This window comes from Pelmatolapia mariae, linkage group LG12 (genome assembly GCF_036321145.2).
Source record: "Pelmatolapia mariae isolate MD_Pm_ZW linkage group LG12, Pm_UMD_F_2, whole genome shotgun sequence".
NCBI lineage: Eukaryota > Metazoa > Chordata > Actinopteri > Cichliformes > Cichlidae > Pelmatolapia > Pelmatolapia mariae.
The window spans coordinates 2,616,167-2,637,909 of record NC_086237.1 but is presented as its reverse complement, the minus strand read 5'-3'; the positions used below and the strand labels follow the sequence as shown (position 1 = coordinate 2,637,909).

General features: G+C 40.7%; 1 protein-coding gene across 1 annotated transcript in view; it reads left to right on the top strand.

Moving 5' to 3' along the window:
• Positions 1–19,883, top strand: part of mapk1 (mitogen-activated protein kinase 1) — a 45,521-nt gene extending 25,638 nt beyond the window's left edge. Inside the window, exons 2-9 of the mRNA XM_063488880.1 lie at positions 3,660–3,842; positions 5,909–6,098; positions 6,393–6,509; positions 6,778–6,892; positions 7,835–7,966; positions 9,008–9,117; positions 10,489–10,617; positions 15,277–19,883. Of these exons, the coding sequence (XP_063344950.1) occupies positions 3,660–3,842; positions 5,909–6,098; positions 6,393–6,509; positions 6,778–6,892; positions 7,835–7,966; positions 9,008–9,117; positions 10,489–10,605 (964 nt within the window). The 3' untranslated portion in view covers positions 10,606–10,617; positions 15,277–19,883. The remainder of the gene's footprint in view (positions 1–3,659; positions 3,843–5,908; positions 6,099–6,392; positions 6,510–6,777; positions 6,893–7,834; positions 7,967–9,007; positions 9,118–10,488; positions 10,618–15,276) is intronic.
• Positions 19,884–21,743: the final 1,860 nt, after the last annotated feature.

Sequence of the window (21,743 nt, the reverse complement as noted above, 5' to 3'; positions counted from 1 at the left end):
CAAACTGCCTCTGCCCTGGATCGGATTGCAGCTTTGATGAATAACTACTGTCGTTGCCTGCTTCTCTGTACAGGAGGGTATCTGCTGGTGTAGAACAGTTACATGGAGAACTATTTACTTACCACGCACACGCACGCACACATTCCTCTCACACAAGTGGAAAGGAAGGTCACTCATATTTCCCTCACAGAAGGCTGGCACACTTGTGTTTACATTGCAGTCCTTACACCCCCATCACTATAGCAACTCATTTTCTTATTTTGTCTGACTACGTGGGTGTTTTTCAGTCACTTCTGTTGTGTGTAATGTGGCGAAATAAAACAATGCTTGTGTAGATGTAAACGATGAAGCTGAGGAAGATGATAAAAGCTGCAAATTCTCTCAGTTTGTCATCCCGAGGTGCAGCTGTGTTGTGCAGTTTTGCTTTTCTGGTTGTACCAAATGGGGTGAGATGAGCTGGCAGCAGTGATTTGCATTTCCTGGCGGTACTAGGTCAGCTGGACTTGGTTTGGATGTGTCATCTGAAGATGTTTGATCATTTCGCACACCCAACACCAGGCTGTAAATTAATCGTTCTCCATGACGTATGTAGGCGGGCTCAACTTCTGTCATTATTATTCAGTTTAAAAAAACAAAAACTATAACATACAAAAAAACAAAGTGCTTTAATAGTCAAAATTGCAATCATTCATTGCAGACTAATAATAACTGGAAAAGATGAATTGAAGTCGACTCCTGCATATCTTTTTATTTATTTTAGTAAAGTTGTTTTTTGTTTTTTTGTTTTTTTTGGGGGGGTAAGGCTGTGAGGTTTAGGTTGAGACCACAGTGTGGGTCTGAGACAGCCATTAAGAGTGAAAAAAGCCAGATATTCAGCAGTGGACATGTCTGTACCTGGGATAGTGTGGAGGAGGTGTTTCAGCACGGGCAGGGCTGGATATTTGAGTGGATGAACAGTGAGCCTGTTGGGTGCAAGCATAATCACCCACATTTTTCCACATAATCACTAAAGATACTTTTTCTAAATTAAAAATGTTTCCAAAATAAGTTACAGCTGTGAGCAGAAACTGAAGAGGAAAATACTCTGACTTGATATCCAACATGTATATACTGTGTTAAAAAGCTGATTCTAGGATGTAAAATAAAGTCAATGAAAGCACTAAATTTGTCGGATCATTTTATGATGAATGGAAATGTGATGGCAGTGAAGTTTAGATTTTTAGATTTTGTTTTCTAAAAGGCTTAATGTGTCCCACATTCAAAACATCACATCTGCTTTCTGCTTTGAAAATTATGGTCTCTGCACAGTTGCACAAGAGAAATAAGACAAAGTGGGCAGACTAAACAAAAATCCAGCCAACATGTTTTTACTAGTTAGTACAAATAAGTGGTGTCATTCTTGGAAGTAAAAACCCTGCAGAGAAAAGTGCTGATACACAAACCCTCTTCATGCCAAAGGGTGTGCTAGTGTTTATTTTTCCCTTTCAACATCTAATCTCACACACGGTGTTCATGGGCTGTGGTCCTGTCTTTGTTGATGACCGCTAGAGTTGCACGGTACATAAAAATATTCCAACACCTTTGGTCAGGGCGTCTGTCAGTGTCTGTCAAACTGTCCACTGAGCCATTATTCAGCACATTATTTACGGAAGTTAATTGTAAAGAAAGCAAACCAGTGACCTGCCTATGATTAAAATTGGGTTTTCTGCTTTAGCCACATGCGAAATATGACATTGAAGTGTCATAGACTAATTTTGGAGTAAAAGTTTTGAAAAGGCTTGCAAATGTTTTTCCAATATAGTAACTGATAAGAGTATTTATTATTTTTCCCTGAGCCTGGATCTGCTGGAGGTTTCTTCCTGTTAAAAGGGAGTTTTCCTTCCCACTGTCACCAAAGTGCTTGCTCATAGGGGGTCATGTGATTGTTGGGTTTTTCTCTGTATGTATTATTGTAGGGTCTATCTTACAATGTAAAGCATATTGAGGCGACTGTTGTTGTGATTTGGCGCTGTATAAATAAAATTGAATTGAATTATTTTATTATTATCTATATTTTAATCACACATGTTTGTGTAATGAGCCTTTACCTTAGTAAGGGATCTCTCTGCTAAGGTTGACCTGTGCTGTGAAGAATGTGTGATATGAAAGTAACTAGCTAAGCTTTGCATGTTAACTCCCTGCTCCTCTAAATCTAGCTTTAACTTTAGATGCTCCATACCCAGCATGCAAGACTGCTTCCTAATTTCCTGAAAATGTTTTGTCTTTATCACATTCATTCCAGATATGGTTGGGTTGAAAGCACTTAAACCAGTTGGGTTGCTGTAGTAGTTCTCGTGTAAAAGGAAATGTTCTACACTTATCTTTCCATTTTAGGGTGTGCTTACTGTTTTACAATACTTTTAATTCAAACCTAGCATTTCCTGCCGTTTTGACTTAACATGAAAAACTTTTCACTTGCAAACCACAGGAAGGAAGTGGCATTGGTCACAGAGGTTTGATTCACACAGCAATGTTTCTTTATTTTTTATCTGCCATTTTCATTTGTAAATAATAGTTAAAGTAACAGTTAAAGGTTTTTTGGTCAGTTGTGTGAGATTTTGTTCAGGAGTTGTATGGTACCTTTTTCATAAATCCTTATTTGGGATTATACGTGACTTTTTGGTGTGTGAACATGTTGTCTTTTTGTGGAATAGCTTTTATTGTTGTCTTCTAAAGATAGTTATTAGAAGCTAATATATAGACTACAGTATCGGTGCTGGTATGTGGCATATGTGGTTCTTCAGGCTGCACTTGTTGAACATGGTTGGCCCAGTAAGCACAGTGGCTTAGAGCTGGATATGGAAAAAAACGATTATATTAAGTTTTATATTGTGCGATATTGGTTATAGCTTTAATATTGATTACACTGACTACAGTCTGCACAGTCTCCACAAAATATTGACTTACGGCAATTAAAGGGGGAAAAAACCTTGATTCCAGGTGCTATGGAAGAGAGAGGGAGAGTCCTGAGCAGTTCATCTTAGTGAGGTGTGCTCCAACAGCTCAGTGACCCTTGGTCTGTATTTCCTTGATTGACTGATTGATTCTCATATTCACCATCCCAACTTGCAAACATGGTTTTCAACATTTGGATAATGGCTGTGCTCAATTTTGGGCACAGCTGGGCATTCAGTAAGCAGTAAGCCCGTTCCCTACTGGTGGTGTTCAGAGGGACCGGTGGCGCCAGTGTCTGGCAGCCTCGCCTCTGTCAGTGCGCCCCAGGGTGGCTGTGGCTACAAAACGTAGCTTGCCATCACCAGTGTGTGAATGTGTGTGTGAATGGGTGGATGACTGGATATGTAAAGCGCTTTGGGGTCCTTAGGGACTAGTAAAGCGCTATATAAATACAGGCCATTTACCATTCACAGAGGAGAGAGTGTGATTTACTTTCACCACAAAGGCCATGTTCTTAGCTGTGTTAGCGCCATCACCACAGCGAGAAAGTCTTGGTCGCCTGCGGCCTTTCTGTCTTAATAAGTGGTTCTGAATCGTAATTATAAATTAATGCAGTTATTGCACATATCTGGCATTTGAGTTTTATGGATTTAAAAGGTTTGCATTTTTAACTTTTTGTCTCATTTTGAGGTTTTTGTTTTTTTGTTTGTTTTTTTTAAATACAGCTCTGCCTACGACCGGGAGAACAAGATACGCGTGGCCATCAAGAAGATCAGCCCCTTTGAGCACCAGACCTACTGCCAGCGCACCCTGAGAGAGATCAAAATCCTTCTGCGCTTCAAGCACGAGAACATTATTGGAATCAACGACATTATCCGTGCACCGACCATCGAGCAGATGAAGGATGTGTATCCTCACTGAAGCATGTTTGATTGTAAAGCGTCTCATTCTTGTGTTTGATGGTTTTCTTTAGCTGCTGGTCAGATTGGTATTGCCATCAAGCGTTTGTGGTCAAGAGGTTTTTATTTGTCTTTTATTACATAATAGCCACCTGTCACCATACAGTTGGCAGAGATGCTTTTCGCTGTAGCCAAATGGTAGCAAACTATTAAGCCTGCAGGCACTGTGTATAGTTTTACACTGCGTCTGTGACTGAAGCCTGCAGCTGCTCAGCCTGGCAACACAAGCATTTGCCCAAGAACAAATACTAAATTGCACTGGCTTTCTTTCACTAAGAGTCATCAGGGAGGTGGAGTCCACCTGGACGAGTTTCAGTACATATTGGCCTCAAGAGCACCAGCTCAATTAGAATCCTCATGCTTAGGGACTTTGAAACTTGACTAAAAGTCCTAAAAGACCCAACAATTGATCAGTTAGTTTTGTATTTTTCCAGCTGTGCATCTGTCTGGACTAAATCTTTGACACAAGAACCTCCGCCTTTGCTCTTATCAAGTCTTTCTTTAACAAAAAAAAACAAAGAAACGTAAAACAATGAATAGTTTTACTGAACTTAAGTGTCAGGGAGCTTTCAGCATGATGAATACATTTACCAAAGTTTACCATACTGACTAATAATGGCCTCGTAAGTGAGTCATGACTATTGACTGCCTGTAAATGATGTACGTAGTCACTCTGATGCCACACGTTAGATTGTGAAACTCAGTTTTGAACCCTCAAGTGTTTTGGCTACAGGCTTTTGTGTGTGTGTGTGTGTGTGTATTTACGTATCCGCTGTTACGTATTTAAAATACAAAATATGAGTAACTGTATTCCGTTACAGTTACCGTTTAAAAAGGTGGTATTCAGAATACAGTTACTTTGTTGAAATAAATGGATTACACGGCGGTACTTTCCTGTTTCATATTGTCGCGGGTCAGGACTGTTTGGGTTTGTTTGACAGCTATGTTCTGTTGTTCCAGGTGGCAGCGTTACTGTTGCCATGGTTACAGGGTGACGCGCTCTCTCTGCGGCTGTGTGTTTCCTGGGTGACAGAGCGCCTTTTTGTTGTTGTTGTTGTGCTAAGCTAATAGGCAGAGTGTTACAGGCATAGCTCTAAAGAATGTAGCCTCATGGGCAGTGTAGTCCGTGCTGCAGCGAGAATGGACTGCCATACCCGTTATGTGTCTGTGAGCAAGAGGAGGGAGAAAAAGGGAGTGGAAAAGTCCGAGCTGTCATCGAGCAAAAACGGGAGCTGGGAGCATGTAAATATAATAATAACCACTGCAGCCAAGAAGAGTGCCTGACGAGCCCAGTTGTAAGTAAGCTATTAAGACTCGACTGTACGCTGTGTTCGTGTTTTCCTCCGAAACAATAAGTTCCGTTGGAGCAGCCTTTCAACGCCTCTCTCTGTCTCTCGCAAGCAAAGTTGACCCAGACAACAAAGTAAAGCTATTTTTCGGCTACGAGCCCGACACGAACCTGACGTATTAGCCAGAGGTCCCTTTACTACTGTTAGGAGCCGCGGACCTTCAGTAACAGTAATAAATCACATTCACGTAGTTGTAAACAGCATGATAATATATTAAGTAATCCAAAGTATTCAGAATACGTTACTCTCATTGAGTAACGTAACGGAATACGTTACAAAATACATTTTGGGGCATGTATTCTGTAATCTGTAGTGGAATACATTTTAAAAGTAACCTTCCCAACACTGTGTATTAACATATTAACATCTTTGTGGGGGCCAAAAATTGGAAGCTTGTGGGGACCAAAATCCCAGTCCCCACGAGTTTGAAGATATTTTTGAGACTCAAAATGTCGTTTTAGTGTCAGGGTTACAATTAGGTTATGGTTAGGTTTATGGTAAGGGTTAGGGTTAGGCATCCATTTTTGATGGTTAGGGTGTTAGGGTAAGCGGCTAGGGAAAGCATTATGTCAATGAGATGTCCCTGCAAGGATATAAATACACACGTGTGTGTGAGTGTGTTTTTTCAGTATAAAAGCCGACTTTCCTTAACCTGGAACCATGCAGATATATTGTCCAGGATCTAATGGAAACAGATCTGTACAAGCTCCTGAAGACTCAACACCTGAGCAATGACCACATCTGCTACTTCCTCTACCAGATCCTCAGAGGGCTCAAGTATATCCACTCTGCCAACGTACTACACCGTGACCTGAAGCCTTCCAACCTTCTCCTCAATACCACCTGTGATCTCAAGGTAGCGTCTCAAGCAGATGCTGGCTTCATTTAAATGCTCGTTTTCAGGCACTTACCCTTAAGGGCCCCATTCAGATATTTTTCTTGTCACGGGAAAGACCTCCTCATATGGTGGTTTGACTAACACCAGACATATTTTCATCATGATTTCATGATTAAACAACTTAATGTTGTCATAAATCCTCACAAATACAAATCTGCTGTGTGGACTCTCAACGTCTTACAGCCTTTAATTTTTATGTTGTGTCCTCTAATGTTGTGACAATTTATTGTGCCTTTCTAATTTTTTTTGTAGATCTGTGACTTTGGTTTGGCTCGTGTGGCTGATCCCGACCACGATCACACTGGTTTCCTCACAGAGTACGTAGCCACTCGTTGGTACCGAGCTCCTGAGATCATGCTCAACTCGAAGGTGAGTAGAGTAAAAGTGGCATATGTTTAGTGTTTTTAGGTTTTCCCAACTTAAAAAAATACTTTGTGCCCTCCATTGACCCTGTTAGTGATGTGAAATATCTTTAAACTTTGTATTTCTATTTCAAGTCTTAAACTTTGATTTCTAAATACTAGTTGGAATAATTTAAAATGACTTACAGCACTTGATAGGCACATGGTATATTAATGCTGTGTATAACTAAGTTAGTTACTGTAATCATGATTATGTCTGTTCTACTTGATTTCAGGGCTACACCAAGTCCATAGACATCTGGTCAGTGGGTTGCATCCTGGCTGAGATGCTGTCCAACAGGCCAATCTTTCCGGGGAAGCATTACTTGGATCAGCTTAACCATATTTTGGGTAAAAATAAACTTTGCATGCAGTAAAAGCTACCTGCAAAATGAATCTGCCAAAACGGATCAGAGATGTTAGGGTTAGGTTATGGGTCTATAAGTAAAACACACATCTAGATGAATCCCATGAGCCAAGATTTCTCTGCATTATATTGATTTTACTTGCGAACCTTGTTTCTGTTATGCAAGATTCTGCCATCTCTTCCAAGGGTACACAAAGCGCTCACACCTGAGTCACTTCTATTGCTCCATTGTTCAGCTCAGGTGGTGGTTGGGGTTCAGCTGGGGAACTGTGACTGCTCTGTGGCTGCGTAGTGCATTGCTCTGTGTTCTGGCATCTTTCTATCATAGCAAGCATTGAGGTTTTCTCCAGTTTGAGCAACAGTGGCCATGTAATCAGTAAACGTCTGTACCGGTTACTGGTTATTCCCTCTTGGATTCCTTTTGCTTGGTACTCGCTGCCTCATACTGGGAACCTGTTTTGTTTTGGAGATGGTCTGACCAAGTCGAGCCCTCCATGATGAACTTTGTCAGAGTTTTTCCTGATAATGTTTTTTTTTTTTTTTTTTTAACAAAAAGATTTGTTTGGTAGTACAGTGTATCGTTATAGATACAGTGTATCGTTATGGTGTGACTCAGCTGCATTATTTAGTCTGTAAGAAAAGCTTTGATACCTTTAGACTTCACACTCAGTCGCAACAGCTTCCTGTTGCCAGTCCATAGATACTGTAGACACTAATATGTCCTTATCAAGTCGGACTTCTTTGTCTCTTGGTGCTAGACCACATATTGCTTCTCCCATCTGTCCGTTCGTTGTGCAGTCTGAATGTTTTTGTCCAGAGAATTTTTCTTTTCACTATAAACTTTTAGCGGAGGCTCGGCAAATTGTTACCTTTATCATAAAAGAACAAAATCTGATTGTCTTTATGATTTTCTATTTGTCCTCCAGGAATTCTGGGTTCTCCCTCACAGGAGGATCTCAACTGCATCATCAACATTAAAGCCAGGAACTATCTCTTGTCACTGCCTTTGCGCTGCAAAGTGCCGTGGAATCGTCTCTTTCCCAACGCTGATCCAAAAGGTAAGAGGTGGAATCTCACCATAACTGCAGTATTTGGTCGTCAGGGGATTAGTAAATGAGCCTGTTAAACATTTCCTGATAGAATTTCATTTTATAGAGCGGGGAGAAAAATGATTGCCTACACTTGGCGCACCTCATACAGATCACATTACATTCATGTTGTGTCTACTTCTTTGATGACCTGTGCCCTGGCACAACACACAGCAATCACACTAGTCAGAACATCTGGACTTTGGGGCTCAAACACGCTCACTACACTCTAATGATGTTTTTGCAGGTTCAGTTGGTTTTTCTGTGCATAGTGATTTTATGTCTCCTTCACTGCTGAAATTAAATTTAATCTGTATAATCATTCATAAGAGCTGTGCTTGTAAATGCACAGTGCCATTTCAAGATAGTGAGAAAAGCTTTAGTAAAATCTTTGGTAATCACAATGTCAGTCCACGACATGCATCTAAAGGCAGCCTGAAGCCAAATTCAGAGAGAAGCTGGTGATAACATTTACACAGTGTAAATTTAAATGTACTTAAGAAAAACGTCCTCAGAAGTGGTAAAATTCACAGAGACGACGCTAAATGATGGATTTGGTAAGACTCAACTAAGAACTGTGGCCAAACCTTTACTCAGAGCACAAAAGCAGTGCAGATGGATGACGCGATGCTGCTCTTATATGCTTTTCTCTGTTTACAGCACTTCACAATGAGTCACCACATATTCACCGTATCACCATGACATCTTCCAAACTGATATCATGCAGTGACACAGGCTAACACAGACATTTATTAGAGCCATTCTGCAAATTCAGTAAGCTGAAACCCTCATTGTCACAGTATTAAGTAGTGGATGAAGGTTGGATGAAGAGATGCAGCAAATTCATGTTCAGTAAAGAGCTGATCAGAGGTGCACTGACAGGGTTTGGTGTCAAAGGATGGTTTAAAAAAATGATAACATGTTGGATGTAGACTAGGACCTCTAGTGGACAGACAAGGATATTGTTGTTGTTTCAGAGTCACCTAAAGTAACTCCATCTTTGTGTTACAGCTCTGGACCTGCTGGACAAGATGTTGACCTTTAACCCTCACAAGAGGATCGAGGTGGAGGAGGCACTGGCACACCCCTACCTGGAACAATACTACGACCCCACAGATGAGGTTGGTCAGCCATCTTGTGCTATATGGATCACCTGGGTTCAAAAATATTTGGGGAAAATATTTTACAAGATGATTGAAGAGCAGACTTCCAGCTTTAATTCAAGGGGTTCAGCAGATGTATTGAACCGTTTTAGCAGGTGCTGTATTCCATATGCAGGTTTTTTTTTTATATTTAAATACTGAGTCCTCCATTTTCAGAGGCTCATGGTCAGTTCAGGCCCGTTCCTCAACATGAGGTTCAAAGATAACGATGTGAGTGAAGACCGTGACTGTGTGAATGTAAGCTTAAAAGTGTAAGAAAAAATATTATTGTATGAATTGTGCTTGTAGTTAGAAATTGTTTTTAAGTGTTCAAATAAAGTAGAAAAGCATTTTACAAGAACCGGTCGCCGCTAAAATGAATGAATGCACTCGTCAGCGCAGCGACAACGATACATCTGAAATACCACAGGAAGCAACTGAAGTGGATGATTGCCAAATTATTTTCATGGTTAATAAAAACAATTTCAGAGAATTTTGACAAGTCACTCTTGAGTAGGTAAACATATCAAAGTCTGCAATCAAGAGCCACCAAATGCAACTTTGTACACTCAGGACCAGGAAGGCCAGATTAGACTGCCAGCAAACGTCTAAAAGAGCCTTCAAATATTCTTTGGAAAGATGAAATCAAGAGAAAATTATGGAGGAGGAGAGAAACGGCTCATTAACCCAAAGCACACCACATCCTCTGTCAAACATGGTGCAGGAATGTAATGAAATGGGCATCCTGTTAGAAGAAGAAAGATGTATTCTGAAGTGTACAGGACTATACTCTCTGCTCAGATTCAGCCAAGTGCTGCAAAACTAAGCAGACGGTGCTTCATACAGGAAATGGTCATTTCAGTTACCAAAGACAAAGCCGAAGGCAAAGAAACCCACAAACAAGAAGAAACAGAGGGCAGCTACAGTAAAAGGCCTGCAGTGAGGAAAGGGTGTTTGGTGGTGTCCATGGGTTTTTGAACTTCAGTCACTGGCAGCAGAAGATTTTCATCCAAATATTAAACACAGTTTTTATGTTTAAAATTGTTAGTTTGTTCAATTAATTTTGAGGCTAAGAAAATGGAAATACAAATGTCTGTAATTGCAAAACAGTTGATGCAAATTTCCGTTGAGCTGCTTGAATTAAAGCTCAAACGTGCACTTCAGTCATAACTTTGATTTCAAAGTGATGGTAGTGGCATTGTCCAAATAGCTGCCTGCATGTTTCTCTGATCTAAAAATGTTCTTCATTTCTTTTGTGGTTGTTTGTGACTTAGCTGTTCTGTTGGATCCAAACCTAAAGTCTCCATAAACATTTACCCCACTCTGCCCTCTTTGCTGCTCTGTCTTTAGCCTGTTGCTGAGGCCCCATTTAAGTTTGACATGGAGCTAGATGACCTACCCAAAGAGACACTGAAGGAGCTCATCTTTCAAGAAACTGCACGTTTCCAGCCCAGCTTCAGGTCCTAACATCCCACACAGGTAAGTGCACATCATTGCAGCCCAACTTATAACCCCAAACTACTGAAAAATAACCTGCAGGGGCTGGTGACACAAAACTATGAGCAATTTGTTAAGAAGTACACAACAACCAACTTTTCCAAGGTCATAAAGATCAGGGAGATCCTCATGACTGTCCCACCTCCGCTGCTTCAAAACGCGGTGGAGTGAGTCGTGTTCCCGCGTTGAAATCTGCTCAGGATCATTGGGGTTAAATTTAACAGCTCATCTGTTTAAGAGCTGTAGTCAGGACCTCACAGAGTAAGTTTAAACTTTGCTTTTGTTGAGTACGAAGCCGAGGTACTCGACAAGGATAAAACCACTTAAAACCATCCATCTAAGCACTTTAAACTTAGTGAGTTGTGCTTTACTGCCTTCAATTTGTATCCAAAACAAGACACAAAAATTGTTCTGTGGTATTAAATTTAGATTTTTAAATGTTCAATATGCAGCATTTACCATGTATTAAGACTTTTTTTTCCCCTATTGCCAATGTGTGAATTGATTGTAACGCAAGTTAAATTCAGTATAGTTTAGTGTGAAGGGTGTGGGACAGATATTCCAAGAAACTCTAAATGATAAGACTTTAATGTTCCCTAGCTCATGCCTTGCTTCGGTGCCTCTGTTCTGCTCCCACACACTGTCAGCAGTGAGCAGCACTAGCGTTAGTCATTTGAAACGGCCCGCCTTAGATCAGCTTGTTGCAGAGACTAACATTCATGTACGGTCAGTGTTAGCAGGGCCTTAGATGTGTAGTTGAACTTTCTTTGGTTTTGGGAATCAAACAAACCCTGAGCTAACGCTGGTTTGCTGGTTACAGGGTATCTGATGTACTGTCTTTAAGTGGCCGAGGTCATCAGTCCGTCCTCTCACACTAACCAATGGCACATACATGAAACATCCTGAAGTTGCATCTAGCTCCCTACCTCCAGATTTTGCGATTGCTAATGTCCCATCTGATCCACCTTAGATGTTTTTTCTGGACAATAACAGTGGTGACTTGCCAGTCACCCTCACTTATGATTGATTATAAGCTGGTTGGAGTTGTTAAAGTAAACCTCAGGGGCCTGCAACAAAAATGTTCCTAACAACAAACCTAATCAGACTCCTTCAGCTGAATATGGACATTTTACAGAAGCTAACAAAAGGAAAGTGGCTAAAGCTACTGTGAGCTGTGAGTCAGCCTCTGGCCAGCAGCTTCGGTATGAGCAAAAGATTAATTATGAAAAAGCGAAAAAGGCTCATGTCCTATTATCTGGTGAAGTCATAAACATACTGGGAAGTGACGCAAGTATCTGATGTTTGCTTTGTTATAGAAATCTGCTGCACCTGCTTTTGTTTAAGATACAATATCTCAGCTAAAGGTGTTTTTCTGTGATTACTATCATGGCATATACAGTGCCAAACACTTTGATATTTGTTTTCTTGTTTTTATGACAGGTTTGTTAAGTACTGTATGAAAGTTTTAATAACTGAAACTGCATCAGTTGAATATAAATGGCATAGAGGGTCAGAAACCGGCATTGCTGGCCTGGATGTTTGCTCTGTTTTCTGATGACTTGTGTGAGAAAACTTCCAAAAGTACAGTCAGATAGAAAACCTCAAATGAGTGTTTTGCTGGTGAAACTGTGATGTGCATCACGATACCGATTCTCTGTAATCGTGTTGATATTCTTGGAATGAAGGTGAGGAGTCACATGGCATCATTAAATATGCAAACATCATTGTGCAAATAAAATCAGCTGATTGTGAGGGAGTCAGATGGGAGACGAGCTGTCTGTGCAGCGTCTGACATATCCAAGAATTATTATTATGTAGTTCTAAAAGTTTCTTTAAACAATGTAAACTACCCAGTTTATTGTTGCAATGTAATTCTTTATTTGACAGATGCACTGATGCTAAAATGGATACTCACCACTCTTAACAGCTAAAGTGTGATTTCCTTCAGAAAGGATTTTGGCAAATTATACAGTTAAAAACAAGTCTGAATTTAAATGAAAATTTGGAGAGATTGTTTTTGTTTCCCGTGCTGACAACAGTCCTCAGATGCGGCGTCCCCTCCCTCGCTGATCTCTGCTCACCACCAGCTGCTTCCTGACAGGCCTCCTTTTGTGATAATAGCTATCAGCTCTACATTTTATAGACCATCATCCTCTTTGTGCACAAGATGGGCTGTGTGTAATTACTGTGTTTCCTCTGTGCATGTCTTGAAGCATAACACGAGTGCAGTGAAAGTGAGTCTGTGGTGCGACACCTCCCAGATTAGAGCACCAAGCATGTTTGCATTTTTAGTTCCTTGTTTCAGTATCTGCAGATCTGGTAATCTGTAAAAACGCTGCCTTTCTGCGCTGCACTCATCTCCTGGGGCCTGAGCTGTGAAGCAAATGCGTCATAGGCAGGGTAGCTTTCCATTATGTAGCTTTGCTTAATCTAACATCAGCAATCAGGCTAAAGGGTCACGTGAACACAGTTATCAGCTGCATAAGTCTACCCGGGGTTTATCTATGTAGCACGTTCACATGAAAGAGGAAGAGCTCAAACATGGACCGGTCTGCTGGAAGCAGATTTTACAAATCAAGATAAAATTATAATATTAGAAAAATATGATGAAGTTAAAAATAAAGAAACGCGCTGTGAAACGTACAGGAAAAGTATAGCATTGTAAAATTGACTGATTCTTATATAGTGCTTTTTACAACAGCCTCATTCGCCCATTCATACAAGCACTTTCTTCTATGTTTAAGTGATGTGGGGTTAGTATCTTGCCCAGGGATATTTGGCTTGCAGACTGGAGCAGCCGGGGATCGAAGCACCGGCCTTCCGATCAGTAGCTGCTGCTTTACCTCCTGACCTACAGCCTCCCTACAAAGCTACTGTATGACTGTGTGAGGGCTTCATCACTAGATCTGCCACAAGGTTCATTTTTGCCCCCTGCTGCAACAGCAGTAAGCACCAAAATATTATTTTTGTAATTATAGGCAAGATTTGACTAAAATAACTATTTAGGTGTTTTATTAGTATTACAAATGATTTGGAATGATTTCATTACAGATCAGAAAGGAAAAATATATTTTAGAATCTACAAATAAATGGTACAACAAACACAATAACACACAATAATGTGATTATTTTTGGACGTTGATGAAGTTTAAGACTGAAAAAGCACCATTATATTAATAAAGTTTGAAGCCAGGATAAAATGCCATTAACTGACTTCTCAATATCACAGCTCTGTTATTAAGACACCTGCTGCTTCATTCATCAACCCTTTGAGGTCTTGCACTTAATCTATGCTTCTGCATTTAATCTCTATAGTCTGCTACATAATGGTGGGCAGCTGCACTTGTACACGGTGAGAATGCTTCATTTTCTCTCTTTGAGTTGATCTGTTCTCTTCCATTCATTTAAAAAAAAAAAATGGCGTCAGAATAAATCGCTGCACATGCGAAGGCGGAAATGACGGTACTGAACGAGCCAATCAGTCGTCGCCTGTACCTACATTTCTAGGGAGTTGCATACATGCCAGGTCACAGCATAGGGTTTGATTTATGATATAACTGATGAGATTTAAGGCAGAAGTATAAATGATGACCCTGAAGCTATGATATACTAATTTTTTGATAATAATGCTACAGAGAGCTTTTTAAAACCATCTGTCTTCCTGCCCCCACATGTTAAACTCTAAATTGCCCATAGATGTAAATGTGAGTGCGAATGGTTGTCTGTGTGTGTTAGCCCTGCAACAGACTGGGGACCTGTCCAGGGTGTACCCCGCCTCTCGCCCTTAGACAGCTGGGATAAGCTCCACCCCCCCCCCCCCCCCCCCCCAACCCCCCAACCCTGAAAAGGATAAGCAGTAGAGAATGGATGGATGGGTTTCTGACTGTGATTGTTTGTATTGACAACATACAGGCATACAGGGAATGATATATGGGGATTTGAAATATCACGATACTTCTGGTACATGACCTCTAAACTCTTCTTCGAGGTCAAATAAAATCCCTTTTCTTTTAAATTTCACTGCCTTTGTTTGTATTGGCAACATTTAGGAAATGATACTGGTTACAGGGATTCTAAATATTACAATGTATTTACAAATATCATGTCACATTTGACCTCTGACCTCACTTTTACATTTCACATCTGTCTTTTTTTTTCAAGTTGACCCCAAAGTGTTTCACACCTTTAAAGAAAGTGTTGTCACAGAGAATGAGCCCCCTGGTTAGTTTTAAATATACTGTAGTGTAATATTATAGGAGGTCAGGTTTATCCATTATCTACTCTTACATAATGTTTATATACAAAATAAAATGCAGTTGTCTTAGAACTAAAGCGGGCTGTCTTTGTGCACAGTTCTGTTTTTTTTAATTTGTTTGTTTTTTGCAAGTTTTGGCAATCTGGGGACAAAAAAATCACCTCAGGGTTTGCATCTTGGCCCAAAGAGATGTGGTTTTGTACCCGTCAGTGTCGTATCTGTTTATTTCTTGTGTGTGTGTTTGTATAAAGGGGGCGATGTTGTTCAACCTCGCTCAGCCCCGTATCCTGCTCGGTATTTCAGACCTCTGCTGGACGCTCAGTGTTATGAGTCTTGGGTTCAGCATGGCGGCTCATCACGGCGTCTCTGTTTTCTTCTCCTTCCAGATGATTCTGCGGACTGGCTCCTGCGTTGCCACTGCTCCTCCCCGCCTCCACACTGTTGCTGTGATATTATATTATTCATTTTTATTTTATATTTTTTTTTAGTTTGGGTTGGTTTTTGTTTGAATGCTCCTCTGCCGATGTCCACATCTCCTGGATTCCTTGGGTCTCACTCGTCAAGTCCACTTTGCTCAGGAATGGCGTCAGGAATCAATCAATCAAATCATCCTCTGTTTTGCTTTCTTTTTCTCTCTTTCTCTCTCGGAGGTGAGGACAGGTGAGGGGAGGGCGGGGTCACATCACAGCTTACAGGGGTGGTTGGGGTTGTGTGTTTTAAGCCAAGTTAAGCATTTTTTTTCTACCTGTGTGTCTCAAACAACAGGGGTTGGGGGGAGTTGGCTCTGGCTATTACTATTCAAGACCTTTAATGTCCAGTTGAATGATGGTCATAGACTAGCTGTTCTTTTCTCTGCCTTCATTGCACAAACAACAGAGGGTTACATCTAAGGATCATTGATCGGAGGAGTTTTCTAATACTCGTCGCAGTGTTACAGGGGATGCAGTCTACTTTTTTCCTTCTCTTTAGAAAAAAAAATCCAAATTTAACGACCTGATTTATGCAATGAAATCACTGAATCAGCCAGAGGTTCTGCAGGCAACAAGCCATCAGTCAGTGAGGACCTATGTTTTATCGAACGCTGTATTTTAATTAACACACACAAGGCCCGAATGCAAATATATACATATAAAGACATATATAAATATATGGCCTAAAGAGTCTTAAGATATTTTAAAGGTGAGAATTAGGATTTCCTGTCTCATCAGCTCGAGGAGGAAAGTTTCCACCTTAGCTGTGAGGAATTTCCCACACGTCTGTATGTACAGGGTGGTGTTTTTCATGTTGGGTTGGGGGAGCTTTACCGCATCAGGACAAGAATTCAGTTACCGCTCAGCGCTTGTTTTGTCTGGAGGAAATGTTGTTGTGCCTCCCCATTTCTTTGTCTTCTTTTCTTCTTCTTTGTGAGTCTCTGTTGATCTCTCTCTGTCTCTCTCTCTCTCGCCTTGTTAGAATAAAACTGTGCCCTTTGCATGACTGTTAAAAGCTCTGTATACAAAGACGACGATGTTAAGTGCCACACAAGCCGGGCGGATCCACCGGGAGAGCGCCCAGGCTCTGTCCGTTCTATCTTTTGTGGTATATCACACTTTCCACACTCACGGTGCTTTTTGTCCTCTTTCTTTCTGTCGCTTTCACAACCTCTCTGTCCATTTTTCTTCTGTCTTGTTTTTTCTTTATTTCTTCAGATTTCAACTTTTTGTTTCTTAGATAAACTCCATCTACATGCTGTAAGACATCTTGTTGTGGTTGCAAATAGGAGAATAACCATATAACTGTATTTATGCCAAACACACACACACACACACACACACACACACACACACACACACACACATGTCTGGTTTGCTATCCTCGTGGGGACATCCCATTGACATAATGCTTTCCCTAGCCCCTTACCCTAACCCTAACCATTAAAAATGAATGCCTAACCCTAACCCTTACCCTAAACCTAACCATAACCTAATTGTAACCCTGACAGTAAAACCGCATTTTGAGTGTGAAAATTGCTTTCAACCCCGAGGGGACCTGGATTTTGGTCCCCACGGTGCAGAAAGTCCCCACCAGGATAGTAAAAGTCAGATTTTGGTCCCCACCAGGATAGTACAAACCCGTACACACACACACACACACACACACACACACACACACACACACACACACACACACACACACACACACACACACACACACACGTTTCCTGAACCTGACAAATGGGATCCAGGCATTATAAAGTTAGAAATTATGCTCAGATATAACAGATCATGTTTGTTTTGTTGTGGGGTTATTTGTTTTTGTTTTTTTGCTTTAAATTGCACATTTTAATGCTGATAGCCGTTAGCAGGGTCAGCGCCAGCAGCCGACTGCAGTAAAACTAAAAAACAAAAAGAAATGCAGCAGAAGTCAAGACCATAATTCCACTTTTTGTCAGTAACTGCTGATTAAAGACTGTTGAATTTGAAGGTTTTATTTCAAGTGAGAGGAGCTTAAAGATTACACATATATCGATGTGTGTGTGGATTTGGAAACTTGGGGCGCAAAAACGGGATGAAATCCCCAAAGCTTCAGCATCTATCCGTGTCACTTCACGTGAGAAGCACTGCAGTGTTTAAATATATTTGGCTTTAATGGCACACCTGACCTTAGGTTGGGTTGCAGAACTGCATATTCAAATTGAAACCTCTTGGTAAGGTGTGCATGACTCGTGTTAGTTACGATATTAAAACATTTCAGAGTACATCAAATTTCAAATCTACCTGAATGGATTCTTCAAGAATCTGACTCTGCTGCACTTAAAGTACAAAATTGAAATCTTTTATTAAAAGATTTTTCTTTTCTGTTTTTCCGTGCATGTGGTCAGTCGCAGAGGTAAACTCATGATTTTTATGTTTCTCTGAGGAGACGAGCCAAGTTTAAGTCATTTTAAAGTTGATCTCTCCGAGGGCGGAGCTGCTCTGGTCGATAATAAATCGCAGAGCCAAAGAACCTCAGTTTTACTTTTTTCGTTCTGACCTAAATGACGTTAGACTGAAGCTGAGCGGAGCCACGACAGGAGCTCTGCTGAGATGCACTCAAGCCATAATCGGTCAGCCAGCCAGCCCATTGCACCTCTGACCACTCCCAACTGTGATGTCACGGCGTACCGACACACCTCTCGAGTACACGTCAACATCACTGCAGCCACGTGATGTTACGCCAATGAAAGTCGGCAAAAACGAGCGTTAAGACTCGAGATTAACACGCTGACTTAAGACGAAAGCAAATGTTTTCTGGGTCTGCAGAGTTTTCTGGAAAGAACATGTAATTTTGCACCAACTGACGGATAATTGGAGTCGTCTTTAGAGCGAACAGTTCATTGAGAAGCAAAGATGGCAAATTGAGAATAATGAGAATCCATGAGCTTCAGGTAGTAAATGAAGTGATGCAGTTTTAAAGGTACTTTCTGCAGTGACCCTCTGCAGAGTTTAATGAACTTTCACCACCAGGGGCATTGTTACCCATGGATGTGTTCAGATAGTTTCAGATATGTGCCCCTTTTCTCATAAATTTAGTTTTAGCCCTGCCCTTTTCCCTAGAGGCCGGTTTGCGACCTCCTGTCAGTCTCTGTTTAGATCACGGTTTTTACTGGCTGGGTTGCTGAGAGCTGCAAAGAGGGCGCTGCAGTCACCTGTAATTTGTCAGGGAGATGCTGACTAATCAGCAAAAACAGCCACTGAGTAAGTTAGTAACTTGGTCTCACTGTCACAGGTGTTTGCAGACGAGTCGGCATGTTTCTTGCAAACTACGGGACTTGCCTGTCACAAGGTCTTTGGCGCAGAGCTGAAACTAGTTTCACTTAATAACAGCACGCAGCTTCCTGCAGCCTCTCACCAACCATTGTTCTACCACGGCATTACTCAGCAGTCGACTTTACATCAACCGCTCAAAAATCGTAACCTGATGAGCTGTGGATGCCAGCTGGTTTCCTGCTGGCCTCTAAGCCTGTGTGACTGAGGCCCTTAAGCTCGCCTGGTTTCATCAACATTACATTGACTCATTGCGCCATCTTGTGGTATAAACTCAGATGACAGTACAGCTGGCCCCCAGTTCAGTTTCTACTGATATTGCATAAACACGATAGGAAGGTGTTCTGAACGTAAAGTCAAAGAAGCTGATTCTTCATTCTGCTGACAAAAAGTACCTTTCAACACGTTTTTTCCCCCAAGACAGACTTTATTGTAATTTTTAAAACATAATCAAACAAATCAGCATTAGAGAAAAAAAAAATTCACATAAAGAGGAGACACCTCAAACCCTGACTGCTTTACAGAAGAGATTAAAACTTTGTGATTTTCAAAAGTTCAAAAAAAAAGAAAAAAAAAGGTCCAGCTGAACACATTTTCCCAGTGATCAGGGTAAAACTGCGCGGTCTTTCAGTAAACTCACAGACCTGTACAAATAAAGTTTGTTTTGTAAATGTATACTTTAATCTTTTGGATCAGATTTCCCTCTTTGCTAACATCTGAAAAAAGACTATTTTTGGTTCAGTTTGCAGAGATTTAACTAAAAAAATATAGTTCATGACCAAAACTCTGATGCAGAAATGACAGTTTTTGCACTCAAATTAAAAGACGCTGAGATTCGTCTGTCCCAGTGCTCCAACGCTCGCTGCATACACCCGTCTGTCACACGATTATTAAATGCACTTGCTTCTACAGTACTTGGGATGGGACTTGTAATCCGAGGTGCCTGCCGGGACTTGACTCGCCTGTAGATAGCCTTTTTTGGGGGGCGGGGGGTTTAGCGAGAACATTAAGGGCACTGGAAATCTTACTGGGATTAGTTGTATAAAACAAAAAAAAAGCTTCTGCTGAGTTCTTTGTGCAACCTGTCTGTTTGTGCCTTTTTTGATAGTCTTGATATCTGAGATTTGATGTGCAGCTTTCGTTCAGTCGGGAATCCGTTGTAATTGCAGTATATGCGCTTAAAAATGAATACAATCAAGTCTGGGGGGGTGGGAGGGGTTCGGGGGTTATCCTTACCTTTCATTTCTGTAAATTTTAAAGAGATTTGTTGCCACAGCTGTGTGATTTGTGACTGTATTGAAAAGATGAAAAGCAAACATTTATTTTATTTTATTTTTTTGCGTAACCCTTTTTTCCTTGAGACTTTTTTTCCTTTTTGGGGGGGAGGGATGTTTTTGTGCAGATATTTTTATTGTAAAATGAATGTTATGTTTCTATCAGACACTAATCTTGTTTGAGTTGTCTCCAGTGGAACTACTTCACTCTGTATGTTTTGATCAGTATAAACCTTTAATTGTGTAGTTAACATTTCTGAAAGGAAAAAAAATAAATAAATAAGATCCTTGGTTGTATTTTAAGGGTTTCTCTTCAACCTGCCATAGAAATTGTTCTGAATTGATTGGTCAGTTTTATTTTGCTGTCGTGTGAAGGATTTGACTTGAACAAAGCGTTCACTATTATTAAAGACTGACTGCTACTTTGAAAGATCTGTTTTTTAATGTTTTTCTTTGCAACTCTGCCATGACAATTAAATAGACGTTCATTAAAGTTTGTGCTGCGTTTGAGGCGTTTCCTGCCAGCATGTATCAGTCCTGGATTCTAATTGGTTGTTGGACAAGCAGAGGTGCATGCACCTGCAGTAAACTTTACTAGGTACCAAACCAAACCCAAAAAAGTACTCATGGCCAAAATGTTTGACAACATTACTAATTTAGTTTCATCTGCTTTGATGCTTCAGTTTGTTTTTAACACCGTTCTTCACTTTATCATTAAAAGATAAAAACAAAGACAGCCCTGCACACTGACTCCAAATAATAATTTAATCATTACAACATTTATTTAAAAGCAACATTTCCATTGTGCTGAAGAGGAGACATGTCTGAGGAAGATCAAATGGATGGAAAACTTTGCTTTAACCACAGAAAACCGCTGGAGGGCGCCGTCTTCAGCTGAAATGATACTTTAGGTTTATTCTTTAAGCTGATTGGGCCCCAAAACAGAGCGATGCAAATCCACAACTCTGTGTGTGGAAAACGCACAATCAGTCAGAGTGAAATAGTTGGAAATCTATAAACACCTGAAATCATGATCATGTTTTCATGATCTTATAAGATCATTATTGTATACTGGCATTATTTTTTTTAGCAGTCGAATCTTTTTTTAGAGAGAAAACAGAAACTTCAACAGTTTACTGTCTTTAGGAAAAAGTCATCCATACAGAATTTATCACCTAAAGCGGGACCAAACTAACTTCAAACGGGACCCGAAGTATTCACGTTTGTCGTATTGAATTACTCACACTCAGTGTGTCCGGTAGGTGGTGCTGCGGTACAGTTTAATATGATGTGCTGCGGCCTGTCCCGTGATTGATTCATAAATTCAAAACCTCATTCACTTTTTTTCAGCTACAAACCAAAGCAGGATCAAAAGTTCGAGTCTTTTGCTTTTAATTTTGTAGTAAATTTAAAAAGCATCTTCGTTCATAACTATTAATATATTAATATCGCAGGGAGAAGTAAATTTAACCCGTGACATTTACGAAGGTGAAAGCAAATTTTGCTGTATGAAAGCAAAAATACATTCAAATTTATTCAAACCAAAAATAACTGCAGTGAACACGTCACTGAGCAGCGATCAGCTGGATTCATTTCTGACGGCTTTGTTTACCAGCTTTGTTTCGACCACGTGCTTGCAATGCGTCCACGCATGCGCACTAAAGTATTGTTCTTATGGCACGCGTATCGGTGGCGCGCGCAGCCAAAAACAACCACCAGCCACGCGGGCGCGCAGCCACTTCCCCGCCCTCGAGTTGATTGGTTGCCATCGCTTCTCCCCGCCCTCCGCCGCAG